This window comes from Puccinia triticina, chromosome 14A (genome assembly GCF_026914185.1).
Source record: "Puccinia triticina chromosome 14A, complete sequence".
NCBI lineage: Eukaryota > Fungi > Basidiomycota > Pucciniomycetes > Pucciniales > Pucciniaceae > Puccinia > Puccinia triticina.
The window spans coordinates 803305-825007 of NC_070571.1; the positions used below are offsets into that span (position 1 = coordinate 803305).

The 21703-nt window shown below is 42.9% G+C and overlaps 1 protein-coding gene across 1 annotated transcript; it reads right to left on the reverse strand.

Annotated features, from left to right (window-relative positions):
- Positions 1-1352: 1352 nt before the first annotated feature.
- Positions 1353-21308, reverse strand: PtA15_14A43 (uncharacterized protein; the record flags this gene model as incomplete). The annotated part of the gene is made up of 6 exons (XM_053163156.1): positions 1353-1489; positions 19992-20149; positions 20220-20316; positions 20393-20492; positions 20619-21017; positions 21069-21308. The coding sequence occupies 6 exons, from the start codon at positions 21306-21308 to the stop codon at positions 1353-1355; spliced, it is 1131 nt and encodes a 376-aa protein (XP_053026718.1).
- Positions 21309-21703: the final 395 nt, after the last annotated feature.

Consider the following 21703-nt stretch of genomic DNA (forward strand, 5'->3'; position numbering starts at 1 on the left):
ATCTCTGTCTGCAGGATTGCACCGGGAAACTAGGCTTGAGTCCTCATCAAAAACTAACAGCAGTCATTCGACAGTTGGCTTATGGAATTCCGCTCAATGCGACCGATGAGTACTGCAGACTTGGAGAGACAACAGCCCGACAAAATATGGTAGAGTTTTGTACTGCAATTCAAGAGACATATGGACCGACCTACTTACGCGCTCCAAACGAAGAAGATCTCAAGAGAATACTGGCCGAGAACGCTGCTAGAGGTTTCCCTGGATGTATCGGCAGCCTAGATTGCATGCATTGGGAATGGAAGAATTGTTAGTGGTCAGTTCACAGGAAAAGAGAAGGCCCCAACTGTGGTTCTAGAAGCGGTTGCAACCGCCAATACCTGGATCTGGCACTCTTTTTTTGGGACGTGCGGAGCTCTGAATGACAAAAATGTGTTGGACCAATCACCCCTCTTCAAATTGGTGCTAGTGGGCACATCTTGGGGTGTTGAATTTGAAGTCAATGGCAATGTCTATAACATGCCTTACTACCTTGTCAATGGCATCTACTACCCATGGGCTACTTTAATTCAGTCTAAATCTCTAGTCACGCAAGATCGAGCAACTAAACTTTTCACAAAACGGCAAGAATCGGTTCGAAAAGATATTGAGAGGACGTTTGCGGCGCTTCAAGGCCAGTTCCAGATTCTGAGTGCCCCAGCTATGGGCTGGGACCTGAACGATTTAAATTCAATCATGACAACATGTGTGATTCTTCACAACATGATTGTTGAATCTTGTTCAGTGCCGAAATCATACCCTCCACTCCCGGTGTCAACAAAAATTCTTCCTCCACGACCTGCGCCTTACTCAATACAGGATCAATGTATACGCGGCATTGAAATGCGATCGGAGTTGATACATCACAACCTGACCCATGATCTCATTAGTAACTTGTGGGACTCATCTCGGAAGGAAGGCTTCATTGATTGGGACGACATTCTAGCTTCCTGATTTTGTTCTTCCTGTGTATTTTTTGTTTTATTTTGTGATGCCTGTGCTTTTGGGCAATGAAGAATACTTTTTGGGCAACAACAGCTTTAACAGGCAATTTGGGTGGGCGATATTTGCAATTTGAAGTGCAAAAAGCTTGATAAAACTTACATCAAACTGAGTCCATTTCCGGGCTTGCCCACCTCCTGAGCCCGCAAATGCAGAGCACTCTGATTCAAAATGCGATATATAAATATTCATTTAACAAACATGAGATAGAAAATATCTATCCAAAAAAAATGAAATAGGAAAAAGAGAAAGCCAACAGATCAGGACAGGGAAAAAAGTGGAGAAAAAAACCCTGTCAAATTGGGGGCATCAAGTTATTTCAGGAGGGGATCAAGTGGGAGAAGTTGGAAGGGGTTACTGTCTTGAGTTTGAGTTGGTTTTGCAAGGCCTTCTCCATCGGAGGAGTCGTCATCGCTAGTTCGGTCCTCATCTTGTTCATTGTTTTGAACATCTGCCACGGGACATCTCGATGGAGTTTCGTAAGAGGATGCAGACTGATGAGGAGCTGGGACTGGTGGTCGCTTGTTGGCAGCCGCAATAGCCTTTCGTCTTTCTTCCATGATCATTTCCTTCTCAGACAAGAGATACTCTTGGGAGACTTCGTCCGGGCAGTCATCAACATTCTGAAGCATGCAGGTAAGATTGGTTTTGCGTCGGTCAACCTCGATTAGCTCGGCTTGTATGTCATTTCCACGTTTTGCTTCTGCCAACCGTTTTACCGAGTCATTGTGAGCTAATTCAAGCAGTTTAATTTTTTTCCGTTTATACAGTTCTTCAGCCTCTAAGCGTTTGGCGGTTTTAACGCCCATGGGTCGATCCCAACCCTTTGATTTCACGGGGCTTTCATTGGCTGAATCTTGACAATTGGGTCGAGAAGAATCACCATTTTGGTCATTGTGTTGAGACCCCATTGGAGATTGGTTTATGCCCGGCTGGATCGATTGGGAAGATTGACTTTGGGGAGCTCGGCCAGTCTTTGGTTTCTCGGCAAGGGCCACGAACTTGCGCACATGCCTCAAGAGGTGCCATGGCCAATCAAAAACAAAATGCTTGTTTTCTTGATCGTAGTACTGCTGGCGTGCATGCGTAATCCAATCCTCGGGGGAAGAGCCTGAGGCGGGGTTTTTCTCTATGCGATCGTGGAGCGCGCAGAACTTGAGGACAGCTTTTTGCAACAATTTTCACCTGTTTAATAAATCAGAAAAAAAAATTAGCTTATTTTATCAACCGGCCAATATGTGCCAGACTGCTTACCTGCTCGTTAGACCAGTAGTATCACGGCGAGGTCCCGGGCTGAACTGGGTGAAGTCTTTAAGGACACGAGCCCAAAAATCGCTCGCCTTCTGATTATTAGATCTGATAGGGTCTTCAGAAACCCAAACCCAGCTTTTCGCAAGCTGCTCGTCTTCCTCTGGGGTGAAATTGCGACCTTGTTTCTTGTTACTAGTAGTCACGCCTGCGGGAGTGGTGGGAGAGGCAGGTGCTGGGGGTGGGGCTGAACCGTTCGGAGCAATTGCATCGGGCATCGCGTAGACGGTAGGCTGATGTGGCTGTGTCCGTGGTGAAGATGACCGCTGTCGAGATGGCTGTAGAGTTACTCTTCAGCTTGATCCAGTGAATTTTGAATATTCAATTTGGTTTACTCCTAGTATTAGTGAGGAGTAAAGTTACTCCCGCTTACTCCAAATCGTACTCCCGGGAGGAGTTGAGTCCGACTTAATCGGACCCTATGTGGTTGCCAAGTGGGATTAGTTATGCTAATCCGTCCTTAATCCGCGACCAATGCGGATGCTCTTACAATATTGGGGCTGGATTGTGGGACAGAAGGTGAACATTGTATATGCATCTGGAGGGAGTGAAGGAGTGACAGGGAGAGGAAAAGTGTGACAAGGAAGGGAAAGATGAGGAAAGAGAGACCGGCAACACTGGAATTTCAACAAACAGGCCTGAGAGCATCTGCATTGGTTGCGGATTAAGGGAGGATTAGCGTAACTAATCCTCCTCGGCAACCGCATCGGGTCCGATTTAATCGGACTAAACTCCTCCCGGGAGTACGATTTGGAGTAAGCGGGAGTAAAGTTACTCCTTGCTAATCCTGGGAGTAAGCGCTGCATGCAGACACTGCTCCGCACCCAAAAGTATGCACCAAACACAGCTTACATAAGCTGTAGGTGCATACCACATACTTACACAGCTTTTTATCCCGCACCAATGCGGTTGCCGGCCGGGATTAGCGCTAATCCGGGAGTAAGCAGATCTGTTACTCCTCGAGTTACACCCGCACCAATGCGGATGCTCTGAGGAGGAAAGCTTGCGGCCGGGAACAAAACAAGGAAGCCCAAGAAGGGGCCAAGCTGCTTAGCTGTGAAGGGGAAAAAGGCCCCTCACTACAAGAGACTCTCAGGTCTCAGGGAACAAGCGCAGGAACTGATGTTTCTATTTGTATCTATCTGAGCGGATATTTAAGCCATTACGTTGGGGGGAACAAGATGTGGGAAGAAGATGGGATTTGCATATGCAACTGGCAGGAGAAAGGGAGTGACAGGGAAGAGACAGGAAAGAAGTGAGTGACAGGGATGTGAAATTCCACCAAAACCATCCTGATTCTCCTTCCCAGACTGATACTAATTCATAAGCTTTCCAATATTCTGAGGCTCTCCAAATCAACCCCTACAACCACAAGTTCATCCTACCTTATATATGCAAGCAGGGTACTGAAGCATATGAGGTGTATCTGACTGGTAACTGGTAAGCAATCACCCATCCCCCATGAGTTTGCTTAAAAGAGGACAAATTGAAACAACATCAATGGCCTGCAGACAACTAAAACCTCATGAACATGTGTGTCAGGTTGTGGGTCTTGGGCAAAGTCCTGTATACTTACTTTTGGGAGCTACAACTGTTGAGGTGCTTTACCCACAGCTTATTTTGGCCACACTGCCCAAGCTCAACACCCTGCTCTTGATAAAAGTCCACAGAATCATGATGAAATTTGACCTCCAATTTACAAACAGGCAGCCAAACCTTCTTGCATTTGACTTAACAAAGTTCTATTTTCCAATCTCATGGTTGAGGATCAGACTAAGAATGCCATGTCTTGGGATTCTTCAGCATCACTAGATATATTTCCTCTTTTCAAACTATTTTTTGGGAGCGTGAGACTAATTAAAGGTGAAAAATATGACAGTCCAGATCAGCAGCTGTATTGGGAGCAACCTGGATAGGTGACACTGTGAAAAAAACTCAAGAAACTGCTATCAGTTGACATGCAATATTACAAAGGTGCCTTTGTAATATTGCATGTCAACTGGCAGCAGTTTCTTGAGTTTTTTTTTTCACAGTGAGACTGGCACTAATTGACAAGCTTCTTGTCCAATCTTTGGGAGTGGCAGAACTTAGTTGCAGGAAGATTAGCATCAACTCCCTTGTATCTGCCCTCCTCCGCGATCAGATTCTCAAGCATGCCCACAGCTTGCTTGAGTCCCTCACCAACTGCCTTGTCCCGAAAACCACTACCCTCAGCCACTTAATCCTCAACTCAAACTCCTGCCTCTAGCACACCATCTTTTGTAGAGACTGTAAAATGAAGATGTGCCTGGTGAGAATCAAACTCACAACCTCAGCTATGCTGAGAAACATACTAGAGTGCTGCCTTTACCAACTAGGCTACAGACGCTTGTAGCTGCCAGCTGGGTGGTTGGTTGGTAGTGCTCATGCGTCAATTGGACAGCCCTCCATACTGTGGTGATACATCATCGTAGCAGACTAACAGACAACTCAACATCTTTGACCCGGTCCTCACCCATCTCTAACACTTTGAGGCCATCCACGTCAATACCAACCTCTTCATCTTCACAATCCTTCTCACCATCTTTCTCAATCTTGGCTGCGGTCAGCACACCATGGATAAAGTGCTCACACTGATGGACCACGCTGGTGTCAAATTCAAAATCATCACTTACAGCTCTATCATCCATAATATTTGTCAGCAACCAACACTCCTGGAAGGGAGGAAAAAGAACAAAGTGAGTGCGGTGTAGGGGACTCTTGTGGGACACTAAATGTTTATTTGGTGAAAATATCCTCTGAGGGGGAAATAAATTGCTAATAGGTTGAAAGGCTATTACAACTTACGGGAGGTTTGAAAGACCTGCCCCTCTAATGGTACTATGCAAATAACTAAGAGTCTTGTAATCAATATTTATAAAGATGTGGCTGATTCCAAGATAGATCTTACTTTTGTATAGTAATCTCTATCAGACCTAGATACCTCAAATCACTAATCTTGCAGATCTGTTACAACTTCTGATGATTGGGGGATAATGTAATCCAGTGGGATTAATTATGTAAGATTAAATTGTTGTTGATGATGGGTTGTTGATGAGAAAGTTGGTAATGATCTCTTCCTCACTGCAAGAAAAACTCTAGAAACTGCTTGCAGTTGAGATGCAAGATCTCAAGGCAAGCTGTGCCTCATGCAACGGTGGGTCGCTACTTTACTCTACGATAACCGGGGCTGTAGAGTAAAGTAGCGAGCTGCACCCAACATTTTTACAGTTATTGTTAACGCTAGCGCGCGGATAGCCGCGTCACGGTTATCATAACTGGCCTTTTTTTGTACAGCTGTTACTAGTAAAGTAATGTGTTATCGAGAAAGTTAACATGTTATTAAGAAATTAAGGGTCAAATTGGCCATCATCAAGCAGAGCAACACTTTATTGAGCAGTGAAAGGCCAAATCAGCCCTGAAATGGCCTTTTCTTGCTCAATATGTGGATAAATACCTGCTGCTCTGCCCATAGATATCGTAGTGGCCTTGAAAAAAAAACCCCCGCCCGGTGCAATATCAATATCGCACCACATTTCCCCATTTCCACCGGTCTGGTTAGCGTAGAGGTACCAAAAATCACTGCGATAACGTTACAATAACAATAACCGTAAAGTAGCGACCCACCGTTGCCTCATGCAAGAATCATGCACTGGTTGATTCAATTTCCCTGCACATTGCATAATTTATGCAAGAGTGAGTCTAAGGTACAAAAAACTGAGTACAGGATCCAAAATACTGAGTTGATACCTGTGCAAATTTCCCTTTCTTGTGAAAATTCCCCTTTCATGTGAAAATTCCCCTTTCATGTGAAAATTCCCCTTTCATGTGCACATACCCCTTTCATGTGCACATACCCTTCATGTGCACATACCCCTTTCATGTGCACATATCCCTTTTTTATGTATTCACCCCTTTCATAATGTGTACATATCCCTTCATGTGCACATACCCCTTTCATGTGCGTGTATCCCTTTCATGTGTGTGTATCCCTTTCATGTGCATGTATCCCTTTCATGCACATGTATCCCTTTCATGTTTGTGCATCCCTTTCATGTGTATGTATCCCTTTCATGTGAATGTCTATTCCCTTTCACAATGTGTACATACCCCTTTCATCATGCTTTCATGACCATTTCATGTTTACATGTCCCCTTTGAGTTTTTTACATCCTTTTCAACCCTTTCATCATTCAGGTTTACATACCCCTTTGATGTTTACATATCCCTTTCATGTGCAAATACCCCTTACTGCACATACCCCTTTCATGCATACATACCCCTTTCATGATTACATACCCCTTTCATGCATTCATTACATACTAGGGAAATTGCGGCTGCGCCGCGCGAACTGAAGCAAATCAAACAGGCCCCACGCACAAAATATAATCTTGGCTTACGCCCACACCCCTTCATCTCCAAACAGACTGTCACTGTCACTATTACGCACGGACCCAGTGCTCATAATCAATCATCATTGTATCCGCAAACATACATGCAAGTACATACTCCAATACAGCAACCCACCGTTTCGCAAACCCAGCAGAAATAGTCTTGCAGAAACATAAGTCCATGCAGTTAATTTGCGCACAATACAATAGTAGCGGCAACAAAAACATGACACCAAAAAAATAAATCTGTATCATGATGGATGTTGAGAATCCACGAAGATGGTAAAAGTTAAATGACTGTGGGGGAACGTGGCCGCCAAGGCATGACAGCCCTATATTTATGTATGTAGACCGAGACCACAAAGTGAGCACCGAGCATACTGATTGTTCACCGGAACTGGCCATGACAAACCTGGCTACAAACAAGACATATCACAGTGAGTCGTGACAATTGCACTACCCTCACTCACAATCAAGGCAATAAACAGAGCCATGTTAATTCATTGTCCACCGGAACCGACAATGATAAACCAGCGGTGGCCGCGGAATCAAAACTGGTCCTCTCATACCACTTGTTCCGAAATGTGAGATCGCTTCTCCGGAATAGTCATTGCCACAGTTCCCGACACTGCCAAGTTTCTTAAGATGGTATTAACTGCATGGCTCTCCCACATTCAACATAGACACAAACACCGGCATAGGCTACGATACCGCGATGGAACTTGTCATATACAATGCCGGGGAGTATTCCTGAATGCCCCCACGCACTTCCCCCAATCATATGCTGGAATGGGTGCAACATATGTTACACAAAGCCTTGGATACGGTACAGCCACACCGGCTTGCACGAGAAAAGTTCTATAGGACGGCAAAATCTCTACTTCTGGGATTGAGTTGGTGACGTCACTGAGCGCAAGTTCCGCGTCCGGAAATGCAATTTAAAGAAGGAGCAGCGGACTAAGTCATGTTGCCACTTCCGAATTGTGACCTAGGAACCAGCAGCTCTTAGGTTTTGTACAGGGTAACTGGAAACTTGATATTTAATATATTCTATTGACTGATTTGAAGTAAAAATATAAAAATGAAAGTTTGCGGAGGACTATGATTATAAAATAGAAACAAGGAACTCTACAAAGAAGAATATGGACATGGCCACGGTGTTGTGGACAAAGCAAGTGATCTCTAACAATACCACAGGGTTTCAGATTGGACCCAAATATGAGGCTGTAGACTGCGGCAGAACTTAATTATAAAGCTTCAGGAACCAGTTGATCAGCCTCATCTTGCACAGCCGGCGCTGTGAGACTCCAAAAGTGGGTTGCACCCCTTTTGGCTGAATTTAGAGAAGTATGTGTGGGGAAACCCCTGCCTCTCTGAAAATCAGACTGACAACACCCCCCAAGCTAAGCTTGGAAGAAGAAGATGTGGACAGTGTAGTTGTTAATAGCCTTGCAAGGGATTATTTGGGACTCTTCTGGCGAAGTATTGGTTATTTGTAGGGTGTAACTGGTATATATATTGCGTAGTAAATATGTGCTGTCGTGTTTACAATTATTTGTTGGCTAGGTACTCTGTGTACTTTTGCATGAGGAAACAGAAAAACAGTGGAGGAGAGCCTCCTTTTATAGACAAGAGTGAGGGATTTTTGCCCCCTGGAGGATTACAATTTCCCTGCAAAAAGTGCAGGTAGCACAGCAATACAAGTATGGAATATTCTAGTAACTGTGAATACAGCAGAGGCTGTGCAACAATACAGCAGAGGCTGTGCAACAATACATGAAACCAAGAAGAAATAGAATGTTCCAAAATGGTCTATCAACTGTAATGGAAGTTTTGCCTTAGCAACAAGAAGTATTGGAATATTCTAGAGAAAAATAGTTGTCATGTTCAAAGAAGTGCCCCAATAGCAACAAGATAAGGACCTGTACATACTTCTTATCAGGTTTTGAGGGTCAAAGCCTCTACTTGGACTTGGACTTTCATCCCTCCAATAATTAACTCCTGATCTCTGGTTATTCAAATATAGTGTAAAAGATGGTTTGTAACACTGCATACATTAGGAGTATGCAACAAGAAATGACTGTAAATATGCATGTATATGTAAAAATTACTATGTAGACTTGCTATGTATATGTAACTGAACTATGTAACTGTGAAACTTGTGTGTAAGCTAAAAATTTTGAATTTTTCCTTCCTATACAAGAGTGTCGACCACATCCTCCCCCAACTTATTGTCTGTCCCCAGACAATTGCTGAATTTGAATGCTGAATTAAGTGTGTATCTCTCCCTCAACATTGGTTGAGACATCCAAAAGAATGTACTGGTTCAATTTCCTCTCAACAGATGTTCTTTTGAAAATAGAAATTTTCTGTCATGATTATGTGTCATTTGAATAGGTATTCCACAAGTTATCCTCTTTGCAGAATGAAGATTTGTTGCTCTCTGATCTTCAATGATCAGGGCTAAAAAAAATCAATTGTCTAGCAAAATTTGTGCCTTTGCACCATATAAAATAGGGTTATCTGGGTAAGTCAACCCCCAACTTGGATGATAATAAAATCATTGAAACATTTTTAATGCTTGATATTGGACCTTTAGATTGACCCCTGATATTCCCTTTGTGGAATCTTTTTTCAGTGATCCAGTCCTCAAAACATTCAATAAAGTTGTTTAGCAACAAACCCAATCCTACAAAAGAACAAGCTTGTGGTTTTCCCACTCAAATGTGGCATTTTTCAATCTAAGAAAAACTATATCTCCAGTACGTCTGTGAGAAAAGAGTGCATCAGCACATCCTTCAGAATTACTTACCTCTGTTGATGAACAGACATCGACTCTCAATCCATGTTTTCACTTAGTGTATTTTCCAGATTGTTCTTACTTTTTGTCCATGTGTCTTGAATGGCATGCCTGTGTCTTGAATTACTGGGTGTTTGGATGTTTTTGTTTGCATAAGTTGTGTTGAGGTGTTCCTTCTCTTACTTTGAGGAATCCTCTCCGGGTGATTTGTGATGAGAATGTGTGTCAACAATTCAGAATTTTTGTAACAATGTATAGTGTAACTTGCTGATCATCCTCTGCTGCTCGAGTTTCATGTAACCTCCTGTATTCCTGGAAGTGATGTGTCTTCTGTGGCTGACCCTGTACTGTGGAGTTGGGCAGTGCTACCCCTACTTGCAGGTGTTTCAAACTTTGTTCTTGCCATCTTCGAGCTCTGATACAGGTAGTAGCAGATCTGCAAGCCTGGTCAATATACTTTCTTCCTTTCTGTTCTCTTAACACAAATGTCGTAGGCTGATGTGTTGAGTACAGCTTTTTTTTTAATCTGAAGATCCAAATAGAGACGGAAGTTGCTCCGTGCTGCTGGCGGAGTTTTGGTGGTAACTATTTGGTCCGGCAGCCTCGGCACTCAAAGTGGGTACGTGTCAGCCAAACTACCTGGAAGTTGGGGGTCTCAGGCTCTCTCAACGTCCCAGTTCGTCCCTCCCTCAAAAAATGTGAGATGGATCCCTGATGGGTATAAAAGAAGACCCTTTGGTGAGTCTCTTCCCTCCTCATCAGCTCCTGTTCCTCGAGGTTTTGAACATTCCTCCCCTGTGTTCCAATCTTTTGTCGGTACCCAGTGTGTGTGTCCGCTAGTCATGTCTTGTCCTATATCCTTGAAGAAGTCCGTTCGTCCATCCAACCTTTCCGAGGAGGTATGTATCCCTTCGCCATCCGAGAATCCAATGAATATTTGTCTAACTCAATTATTCCATCCGTTCTCCCTGCAGGACATGCTTGCAAACTCTCCGAGTGAGCCTCGGGCTCCTACCTTTGCCTCCGTACCGGGTTGTAGCACCCTTCGAACCAACCCAGAAATCCTTGAAGGTCCATCCGAAGCGTCGGCCGCTGAGGTCGAGAATCCCTGGATGCGCATGAAAAGAAATGCGATCCACAGTTTTTTACAGGCTCCGCCGGGCTACTTCAGAAGCCTCCCCGACTTCATGCCATCTCCTGAATTCATCTCGCCCATCGATCCCAAAGGCAAAGCGGTCGATATTGCGCCCGATATTCCTGTTCCGGTCTTTGAAACTGCTCCCCAAAAAAATGTATGTACTGATTTCTTTCCTCCTTCTATTTGAACTCCATACTTACCTCGCTTCTATTTTATTTTTTTTTATCTTTACTTCTTACTCATGTAGGCTCTATTTCAAGCGCCCAGCTCCGAAGGAAGAAGATCGGCAGGCTGTTCGATCCCCTACATCAAGTCTCAGCCTGGTCCACTCTATGAAAGTCCCTACAAGGGCAGCTCGGAAGCGGCGTCCAGCACGGTCTATCCTTCATCAACTCGAAGCTCGGATGCTCCGCCCGCCTTCAAGAGAATTCGTTCGGAATCTGTGGAGTCTGCTTCGCCGTTTGATGGTGTCAGCTACCTGGAGATGTCTCCGGATCAAGTCGCAGCTCTCCTTCGTCGTGGCAGAGAGTTTCCCACCCGGTTTGTGTACAACGCCGAACAACTCAAGGAGATTGCACACTGTGTCCTGCTCGATGTTTTTGATTACTTCAATTTTTATGCCCCCAGTTCTCCTCAAGAGGCCTCCGCTCGGATCTATATCATTACTCGTATTCAAAAGCACTTCAATGTTTTCCTCGAAGCCTCTCGTCACTAGTCCGCCGTTGTTTGTGCTCGGTCCTTCTCCTGATCTCTTTGTTGTACATAGTCTCTTTTATCTGATCCCTTCACGACCACTCTGTTTGATTGATACACGAAGTCCTTATCGTCATCTACTGTCTTCCTTCTAACGATCGATCCGAAAAAAAAACATGACTGTTACGACCTCTATTTCTCTTATCTGTTGTATAGCTGTATATAGTCTATCGCGTTAAGTATCCTTGCCTCCAATGATCAGCATCTTCCAGTTGTCCATTTTGGCTGTGATTCTTCTTGGTTTTGTCTGTGAGATTTTGAGAGTGTTGTCCTCCTTTTGAACACGACCTCGCTATTCCAACTGATTGAGAAGAGAGACCGAGTCGTCCCTCAAAAAAAAAAACCAATCCAGTCGGAGCACTCCCTCGCTCCATACACACTACGAGCCCATCAGGCTACTCGAACCTCGCTCCGTACGCTCTCCTTCTCGAAGAAACTCTTGTACACGGTTGTTCCATCTACAACCTGTTCAGCTCGACCTGGCTCTGTACCTGCTTCAGTACACTCGCTTCCCTCGTTACTACAACCTTATCGTCGCAAAGCTCGCGCGTCCCATGCGTTCACCTCGTCGAGTAAGACTGCAAAAAAAAAAAAACAATCCACACTTATCCTATACTCGACTGATTCCTAAAAAAAACCTGTATCTAAAATTTTGAAATTTTAAACCTCCCTATCTAAACAAATGATCAGCTATTTGAGACAACCCTCTCCCCCAACTTATTGGTTGTCCTCAACCAATTCTAAGTGTGAGAAAAAATCAGTCAGAAACAACACTTCATCAACAACCACTCACAACTCAATAATAGAAAAAAATGACTACAAAACAAGATCATATTGGAAAACATAGTGCCTAATCCCCTATGTAGCACAGAAAAAGTGAATAATCCAAATAGTGAATATAACAAAACAGTGCATAGAAAAAAAGAGTCAATATAACCAAAGTGCCCACCCATACCCTCAGAAAACATAATTAAATGTTTTACTGAACTGAAGAGATATCTCTTCCTAGAAAAAAAATAATACAATGTGACTCATCTGATGAAAAAAAAGACATGATGCTACAAGAAAAAACCAAACTCATCAAAATTCTCAGGAAACTCAACTCTTGAGGGACTCCTCCCCCAACTTTTTTTTTTTTTTTTTTTTGTCTAAAACTATCATAAAAACTAAAAAAAAAAGTACCACTACATATATCATACCTTAAAAAAATCACCAACTAATATACAGGGCAAGAAAAAATATAAGCAGTTTACCCTCCTACTCAGGAGCTAGACAAAAATCTAGTTTTCCTCTTCTAAGACACCCTCTTGATCATCAATATCCATTTCATCTGACATTAAATCTTTAAGAGGTTTGCCTCTCACAAAATATCTTTTGATATGAGAAGCCGCGTACTTTCTTTTGAGTTCAACACCATCCAACTCTTCTAAAATGTAAGCACCTTTCTCAACTTGCCTCTTGATTCTGAATGGACCATTCCACCGATGTGAGAAGAGTTTTCCCCACTGATCTTCAAGACTTTTATTGTAGGTAAGAACTAATGTTCCAGGTTCCAGCGGATCCCTCAATTTTGACGCCAGCTTCCGATCCCAATATCTAACTGAATTTTCTCTTGATTTGAGTAACTTCTGGTGAGCTTCTTCTAGCATCTCGTCTCGCTGTTCCAATTGTCTGGTTCTTGCTACCAACAATTCATCAGTGGTTTTCACCTCCATCCAATCTATAGCAAGATATGTTTCTGCTTCCAAGTCAACAGGTAAAACAGCCTTCTGTCCAAATACCATCTCATATGGTGAGTACCCAGTTGATCGTTTTGTTGAAATCCTGTCTGCGAATAAAACTAATGGTAACAAATCCTTCCATTTACCCCCAGATTCTCCACACATTTTGACAAGAGCATCTTTGATGGGTTTGTGACCCCTCTCAATCATCCCGTTTCCTTCCGGATAGTATGGTGTAGTCGGTCGTAAAGTTGCTCCAATTTTCTGAACTGCTTGAATAAACTCGTCCTTGAATTCCGCACCATTGTCTGTGGTTATTGTTTTGATTGATCCAAACTTGTAAGCCCAATTTTCCAAAAGAAACTTACCTACAGATGCTGAAGTGAGGTTTACTAAAGCAGCTGCTTCTACCCATCCTGAAAGATCGTCCCGGGCCACTATCAAATATTTGAATTTCCCTGCTTTAATATGACAGGCATCTAATGCTACTCTCCCAAAAAGAAAACTTTCTCCTGTTGGGTTGCGTACTTCACGTGGTATGGTTGGATCACGCTTTTGGCAGGCAACACAGCTTTTGACCCAGTTACGTACATGTTTCTTCAAACTTGGCCACCAAAATCTACATACTAAGCGCTGATATGTTTCTTCCACTCCGCGGTGGCCTAGATCTTCGTGAACCATCTGAAGGAGTTTTTCGTGGAATTCAGGATTGGAGATAACTAATTGTGCTGTTGGGGTATGCCTTCTCATGAGTTTTGAATTCTTGACAAAATAATTTATTGACTTCCTTTTTAATTTTTGAAACTCTTCAGGCTCCATGGAATCAGGTTTCTTCAATGTTTGCAGGTAATGCTTCATATCCATCCAATATCCTGGGCTCTCCCATTCCTTCAACTGTTCCGTACTGATTTGACTTGAGTATATCTGAAAGCAGGGTTGAATTGGTGGTTCATCCTCATCAAAATCTGGTGTATCCTCATAATATTCTTCTTCATCTTCACCAATTGGTCTTCGTGATAATCCATCCGGCATTGTGAATGTTTTTCCAGGCTTATGAACCAAATCAAATGAAAACAACTGAATAAAAGCTACCCATCTTGTCATCGGGGCATTGGGTAATGATGGCGAGTTTATCATTTGAATTAGCGACTTGGCATCAACCTGAAGCTCAAAAAGTTGACCCCACAGAATTGTTTGAAGCTTCTTGAGAACTCTTGCGACTCCACATAATTCTAATTTTGGCTGAGAGTATCGAGATTCAACTGGTGAAAATACTATAGATTCATAAAGGACTGGCCTGTTCATTCCAGTATCCAACTCTTCTTGACTGAGCACCGCACCTGCAGCTATAAAACTTGAATCCACTGCTAATATTATTCGCCCGGCATCTGCTGAATATTCCAGCTTCTTCAGAACAATATCCTCACCTACTTTTTGCTTGAGGTCTTCAAAGGCAATCTGGCACCCTTCAGTCCATATCCATTCTTCATCCTTCCGAGTGAGTTTCCTAAGTGGTGCTGCAATTTCTGATAAATTCTTAATAAACATTCTAACATAAGTGATTATTCCCAAAAATCCTCTCAGGTCTGTAACATTACTTGGTGTTGGCCAGGTCAAAACCTTGTTCTTCTTTTGCTGAGAAATCTTTCTTCCTTCTTTGCAGACCACATGCCCAACGATATCCAATGAAGGAACGCAGCATGCAAACTTCTTGCCTGAAACTGTCAGTCCTGCCTCCTCAATACGAAATAAGACTCGTTCCAATAATATTGCATACTCCCAAATGAACCGTCGTATTCCGGGGTTCTGTTCTAAAAATTCGCCGTTGTAATCTGTCCTAGGTCCCTTGATTCCGCCATCGTCAATGAATACTCCAACATGTTCCGGAATCTCATCTTGGAGTATCCACAGCATTTGAGCTTGATAAACTGCCACTGAGTTAGTTGCACCTTGTGGTAATCGAGTGAGCTGAAATCTTCCTATTGGTGTGTCAAAAGTAGTCATTGGTCTTGATTCGTGAGCTAATTCTCTTTCGTCATATCCACCCATAATGTCGCCTAAGCCATAGCAAGCCCTTCCGGAAAAAGATTCAACAAACTCCTCTGTTGCAGGCGGCAATCCGGCATCTCGAATTGTAACTTTGTTCATTTCTTGAAGATCGTGAACTATCCTTAATTTACCATCATGTTTTGCCACACAAAATACTGGACTGGAATAGCTTGATGTAGACTGTTCATATAAACCGGTGTTGATTCGTTCCCTGACAAGCTCCGTAAATTCTTCTCTAATGGCTGCTGGAATCGGAATTGGTTTTTTCTGCCATGGCTGGTGTTCTACTACTGGGATGACATAAGGTAAGCCATATGAGTGTTTAAGAAGCCCTCTTTCTTGCGGACAGAAAGCAAATGCTTTTTCCCGCAGAACAATGACATGCTTAAACAATTTGAGTTCTTCTGTTAGTAGCCATCCTGGGGGTCCAAAATTTACAACTTTCAATCTTTCTTCAGTGACTTTTAATGTTGGTTGAAATTCAGGGGGTGATGGTGTAAGTGGAGTTTGATAAGGATCTCTTGAAAGTGGTGGCCTCTGCAAAGGTGGATTGATTTTCTGAGGCATAGGTTCATTGACTGGTTTTACCTTCTTTCCCACAGGCTTATACTTGGTGAAGCACCACAGATCTCCATTTGTCCAGCGCTTGCACATATCTGCCTGAGTTCTAGATCCAATTCCATCTGCAAGTAAGTTCTTCATTTGCCGTTCTGGGTTGGAGCTCATATTGCCTTCTGCTGAAAAATCTGTAACCCTTGCTGAACTTGAGAATTGAATGGTATGACACTCCAATCCCAAGCTGGGGTTCCTTTGCTTGTATGATTTCTTTTTTATAGGAAAAAAATTCATCAGTTCACGCAACCTTTCTAAACAGCTAGACACACCTTTTCTTCCATTTTGTATGATTTCTCCTTTGACTTGGGAGCTAGCTGACTTTGTAAGACATCCAGTGGTGAGTGGTTCTTCCAAACACTGTTTTGTCCTTTCCCAACCGTATCCTTCATATGCCCTAGCTAATGTGACTTGAACTCTTCTTTCATTATGGCCCTGAAACGTTAGTATTTCTCCCCGGCGGAAGTATTCCAGCATACACTGGTTGTCAAATAAAAATGGTCGTCCTAGTATAGGCAATGTTGCTTTTATCGCGGTAAATAGATGAATTGGTCCTGTGAAGCTTCCAATTGTTAGAGGGCAAAACTCAACCACTCCTGTGATGTTGCACTGCTCCCCTCCTACTCCTGAAAGAGGTATTTCAATGTGGGTTATTTCCAATCCCAGGTGAAAGGCTAACCCTTCAGGGATTACATTTACCATTGAACCAGAGTCAACCAGGAAATTCACTTCTTGGCCTTCCATGAATGTTTTCACAAATCCCAGTGCGCAACTATAATAAGCTGTTCCTTCTAATGCTTTCTTTTGCTCATTTATTTTCATTGATGCTGAAAGAATCTGTTCCTCTTCTGGGGACCTTGGACTGGAGGCTATAAAGGTGGGAGCTGATTCTTGTTGAACTTGTGGCAGTTTTTTGGTAAGTTGCTTAATCATTTCTTCTGTGAACTGCGGACAAGCTTTTGAAAGTTGAGAAAGGGTTAATGGGATGACTGACTTTTGAACCTCATTTACCAATTCCAACTCTATGCTTTGAGATTCAGATTTTGCTTTCACTGGTCGCCTTATTGGGGGTATAACTGGTTCCTTGACATATATTTGATCAATATCCATTGATGTTCCGGTTTTAAGATCTTCCTTTGTCTCAGTTTTCTCCTTTCTTCCTGAAAATCCACCCTTTCGTGCTTGCAAACCGTACGTCTCTAGAGGAAGTTGCTTCAGAAAATTTTCCGCTTGAGGCCCTGGTGCATTCCAATTTACTATTCCTACTGATGACACTACATCAGGACTTGCCTTCTTCATGATGCTGATTGGTTCTGTCTTGATTTTCCCGGATTCTAAAGGAATGTTGTTAGGATATGTTGATGGTGGCTCTGCAAAAGCTAGTTGAGTTGATAATTTCTTCATTTTAGGATCTGCTGAGGCCCCTGCTACAACGGTTCGAATAGGTCTTGAGCGGTCAAAAGGTATCTTCTCTCCATTAGGTAAATAATACTCCTTTCCCATGCGTCTCACTAATCCCTCCTTTTCATCATTTTCCAATGCAAAGCAGTTGAGAGTGCTGTGGCCTTCCTTTTGACAGTAATAGCAGATCCTTTCTCGTGGCTCATATAGTTTCCTCCGAGTTTCTGGTCTTCCTTGAGCATTTTCTTCCTTGGAGTTTGTTTGTGCCATTTGATTCTGGAGATTTTGCATGAATTTGGTAAGTTCATCCACTTTTCCTTCCAGTTTACCTACAGGGTTCTCATCTAGCATTTTCTCCCTTAATACTTTACCTTTATCACTCCCTTTTTTTACATCCAACAGCTTCTGCATGATTTTGTTTGACTCAGCAAAAGCCCTTCCGTATCCAAAGGTGTCTTCTGAACCAGCCTTCATCTCCATTTCCGCATAATTGATGAGATCCTTGATTTCCGGTGGTTTGCAGTATCCGTCCTTTCCATATTTGATCTTCTCTCCTTTTATCAGTTCACGTTTGATATTCCTTTGTGATTCCTTGGAGAATGCTGCCAAAAACAAGTAGACTACATCCTGTTGAGAGGTGATATGCTCATTTGTCACTAGATATTTGACAATCATCATGAACTTTGAGACAAATTCCCTATAATCGTGGATGTCTTTTAATCCACCCTTCTTTGCAATTCCCTCAGCCAAATCACGTAAGTCTTGAACTGTATACTTTATCTGGGTATAGTAATCTCCCCAAACTTCCGTCATACTCTCTTTCAAAAGATCCCAGTCCCGTTCTTCGTATCCTTCTAATGTTTCAAGTTCTTCTTTCAAGTCTTCGCCAATCACAAACCTGTCGATTTGCATAACCATGTCCCAGTCGCTGGCTCCACATGCCTCTGCTGCCCGTTCATATCTCAATAAAAATGTTTTCAACCTTTCACCTTCAAATTTGAGAGTATCGTTTTCAATCTTCACAACCTTCTGTCTTACTTCACGTATTGGGGTGCTTTGACCCATATCAAGGTTTCTTGGATATGTGGATTGCGATGCTTCTTTCCGGTGCTTTGTGGGTGTTATTGTCTTGAAGAGTTTTTCAGCTTGGTCGGCTGCAGAAGTTGAAGGTGCTCCAGCAGTTGGGGGTGCTCCAGAACCTGAAGCTACTCCTAATCCACTTGCAGTTATTTGCCCAGTTTGGCCTAGGGCTCTTGTCTTGCTTGTTGAAGCTGTATTTTGTAACGGTAGGTTTGGTCTGACTTGTGGAAGGAGTGGATTGTCCAGGTTCATGCCGCTGTTTCCTTGTTCCGTTCCTGCTTCCAAATCCCCAGGTAAATTGAAAGACATGACAGCTAAGTGATCTCTTTCCTACAAACTTAAACAAAAAACTGTGATCAGTACTAAAAATAAAAGCTGTGTTAGTTTATTCCTCTTTCAAAAAACAGGTTGGATCCTATTGATCCTATAATATGAGTTCTCTGGTATTCTGTGACCAGGGCTTTATCAATTCTTGATACTTTACTTACTATTCTTATTCACCAACCCAAACTCGGATTCCGGATGAATAAGATTAACTATAAAAATTTCTATCTGAGGTTGTTAAATCTTTCACAATTATTTTATGGCTGATTTTGGTTTCTGTTTTCCGTAATGTTGAAGGTTATCAATTGACCGATGAATTCTGTTACTTGCTAGATTCGAATTTGCAGTGGTCCTCAAAAAAAAACTTCAGGCCTCCTAATAATTCTTTTTAAAACTACTTCCAACTAACTGGGCCACTGTTGGGACACCAGTTGTGAGACTCCAAAAGTGGGTTGCACCCCTTTTGGCTGAATTTAGAGAAGTATGTGTGGGGAAACCCCTGCCTCTCTGAAAATCAGACTGACAACACCCCCCAAGCTAAGCTTGGAAGAAGAAGATGTGGACAGTGTAGTTGTTAATAGCCTTGCAAGGGATTATTTGGGACTCTTCTGGCGAAGTATTGGTTATTTGTAGGGTGTAACTGGTATATATATTGCGTAGTAAATATGTGCTGTCGTGTTTACAATTATTTGTTGGCTAGGTACTCTGTGTACTTTTGCATGAGGAAACAGAAAAACAGTGGAGGAGAGCCTCCTTTTATAGACAAGAGTGAGGGATTTTTGCCCCCTGGAGGATTACAATTTCCCTGCAAAAAGTGCAGGTAGCACAGCAATACAAGTATGGAATATTCTAGTAACTGTGAATACAGCAGAGGCTGTGCAACAATACAGCAGAGGCTGTGCAACAATACATGAAACCAAGAAGAAATAGAATGTTCCAAAATGGTCTATCAACTGTAATGGAAGTTTTGCCTTAGCAACAAGAAGTATTGGAATATTCTAGAGAAAAATAGTTGTCATGTTCAAAGAAGTGCCCCAATAGCAACAAGATAAGGACCTGTACATACTTCTTATCAGGTTTTGAGGGTCAAAGCCTCTACTTGGACTTGGACTTTCATCCCTCCAATAATTAACTCCTGATCTCTGGTTATTCAAATATAGTGTAAAAGATGGTTTGTAACACTGCATACATTAGGAGTATGCAACAAGAAATGACTGTAAATATGCATGTATATGTAAAAATTACTATGTAGACTTGCTATGTATATGTAACTGAACTATGTAACTGTGAAACTTGTGTGTAAGCTAAAAATTTTGAATTTTTCCTTCCTATACAAGAGTGTCGACCACAGCGCAGAACGCTTTTTGTACTTGCGTTTCTTTGGGGGAGTGGTGGTAATGGCTCGGCCAGAGGATTTTCCGGCTTTGCACTTTGAGAAACCCTCATCAGGGCCACTGTGCTGTGAATTTGGGAGTGGAACTTGGGCAGATCCTTTGTTGTTGCTCTTGAAATTAATCCTGTTATGAGAGACACAGTCCAAATTAGCTTCTCAGGAGATGGATTGGCTTTTCAAGACAGTAAGCTCACTGGATTGGCCGGCGCGTCTTGACATTAAGAGGCCCTGCATCCTGTAGGTTGGTTACGTTGGTAGATTTTTCCCGGCTGATACAGACACAGACAATGCCTAATATTTCAGAGTCAGTCCAAATTCACTTTTGATGACGGTTACCAATTACAACATACATTAACTTCAAGCATACGATTCTCAACACTGTACCTGGCAATGTAGCCTGAGATGACCACCTCTCGACCAACTTGGAATAGGCCAAAAGGTTTAGCGAGGTTCCGGTTGCCCGCAATCTTGTATTGGACAACAAAACTAACAGAGGTTCAAGTCTATGACAAAGCGTTATGTGTGAGTAAACATGACAACTATCAAGACCGTTGTAAAGGGCTCTTGGATCACGATTAGAAGAGTCGACTTACTTGAACATCGTAGTCAGTGTGACGGATCTTCACAAACAGATTGTTGAACTGAGTCACAGATGATGATTCATCCTTTGCTTCTACCTTGGAAACAACGACCCCAAATCCGTAACACCCTGCTTTGTTAGCAAGTGAAACACTGTAGCCTTCTGAATTAGCGATAGGAAAAGTCATTTCCTGGTCGTAGTAAAGGACCAGGGGGGTTTTTGAATTTGGTGAAATCAGCCGGCCAGATAGGAAATAGATTTTGTCTTCTAAAAGAGAAGAGGTAGTGGATCCATATCCCTGAAGTTTGATTTTCATGTTTACATCCTCACCAGTCTGGTTGTCGACGAATGCTAACGTTGATTCGAACATGAGCTGTCCATATGTTGAACCGGGGCTGATTGCGGGCGGGAGCTAAAGAGAGAAGTCAGATGGAGGCGGTACAGAAAAAGCAGAAACCCTCACCGTCTTGGTGATGTCAAATGGGGAACGGGTGAACATAGGGTGGCTTGGGCACCTCAAAGTTGACAGTGCCGGGGCCATCGTGTTGATTTGATTGAATAGTAGCGGGAATGGTGGGGGAGGGGTGTGGGTGTGGGACGAGGACAGGCGGTCACAATAGTTTAAGTACCTTCCGAGATTGGAGGTATCCGGAGATTGAACAGCCTCTGTGTACGGGCAATTGCCGGTTTTGTTAAACAACATATTGCTTGAGCGGTGGGGAATTAGTAATTAGGAGAATGTGATTGTCACCATGAAGAGTCGAAATGTCAAGTGATGCCGGTTATGGGCGTTGGCTTTTGGCATGTTGTTGGCGTGGGCCCAACCGCTTGCGCAGATTAGGTTATGTCAAGTCGTCAAAATTCCACGCCCGGGAGGTGGCGGCCTTGGCAAAGAAAAGAAAACGGACTGATGAAGAGAGGACATTGGCATTGGAAACTGAACATCAACAAAGAGTATATTGAACTGCCAATTACATACAAGCCGGGTGTGCGGTGGTGGAATGCGTACAATGAGAAATGCAGTGAAGGTGCAATCAAAGCGGTGCAGTGAGCGTGCAATCGAAGCAGCGGTGTTTGGCAATGGAAGGGATTCAAAGC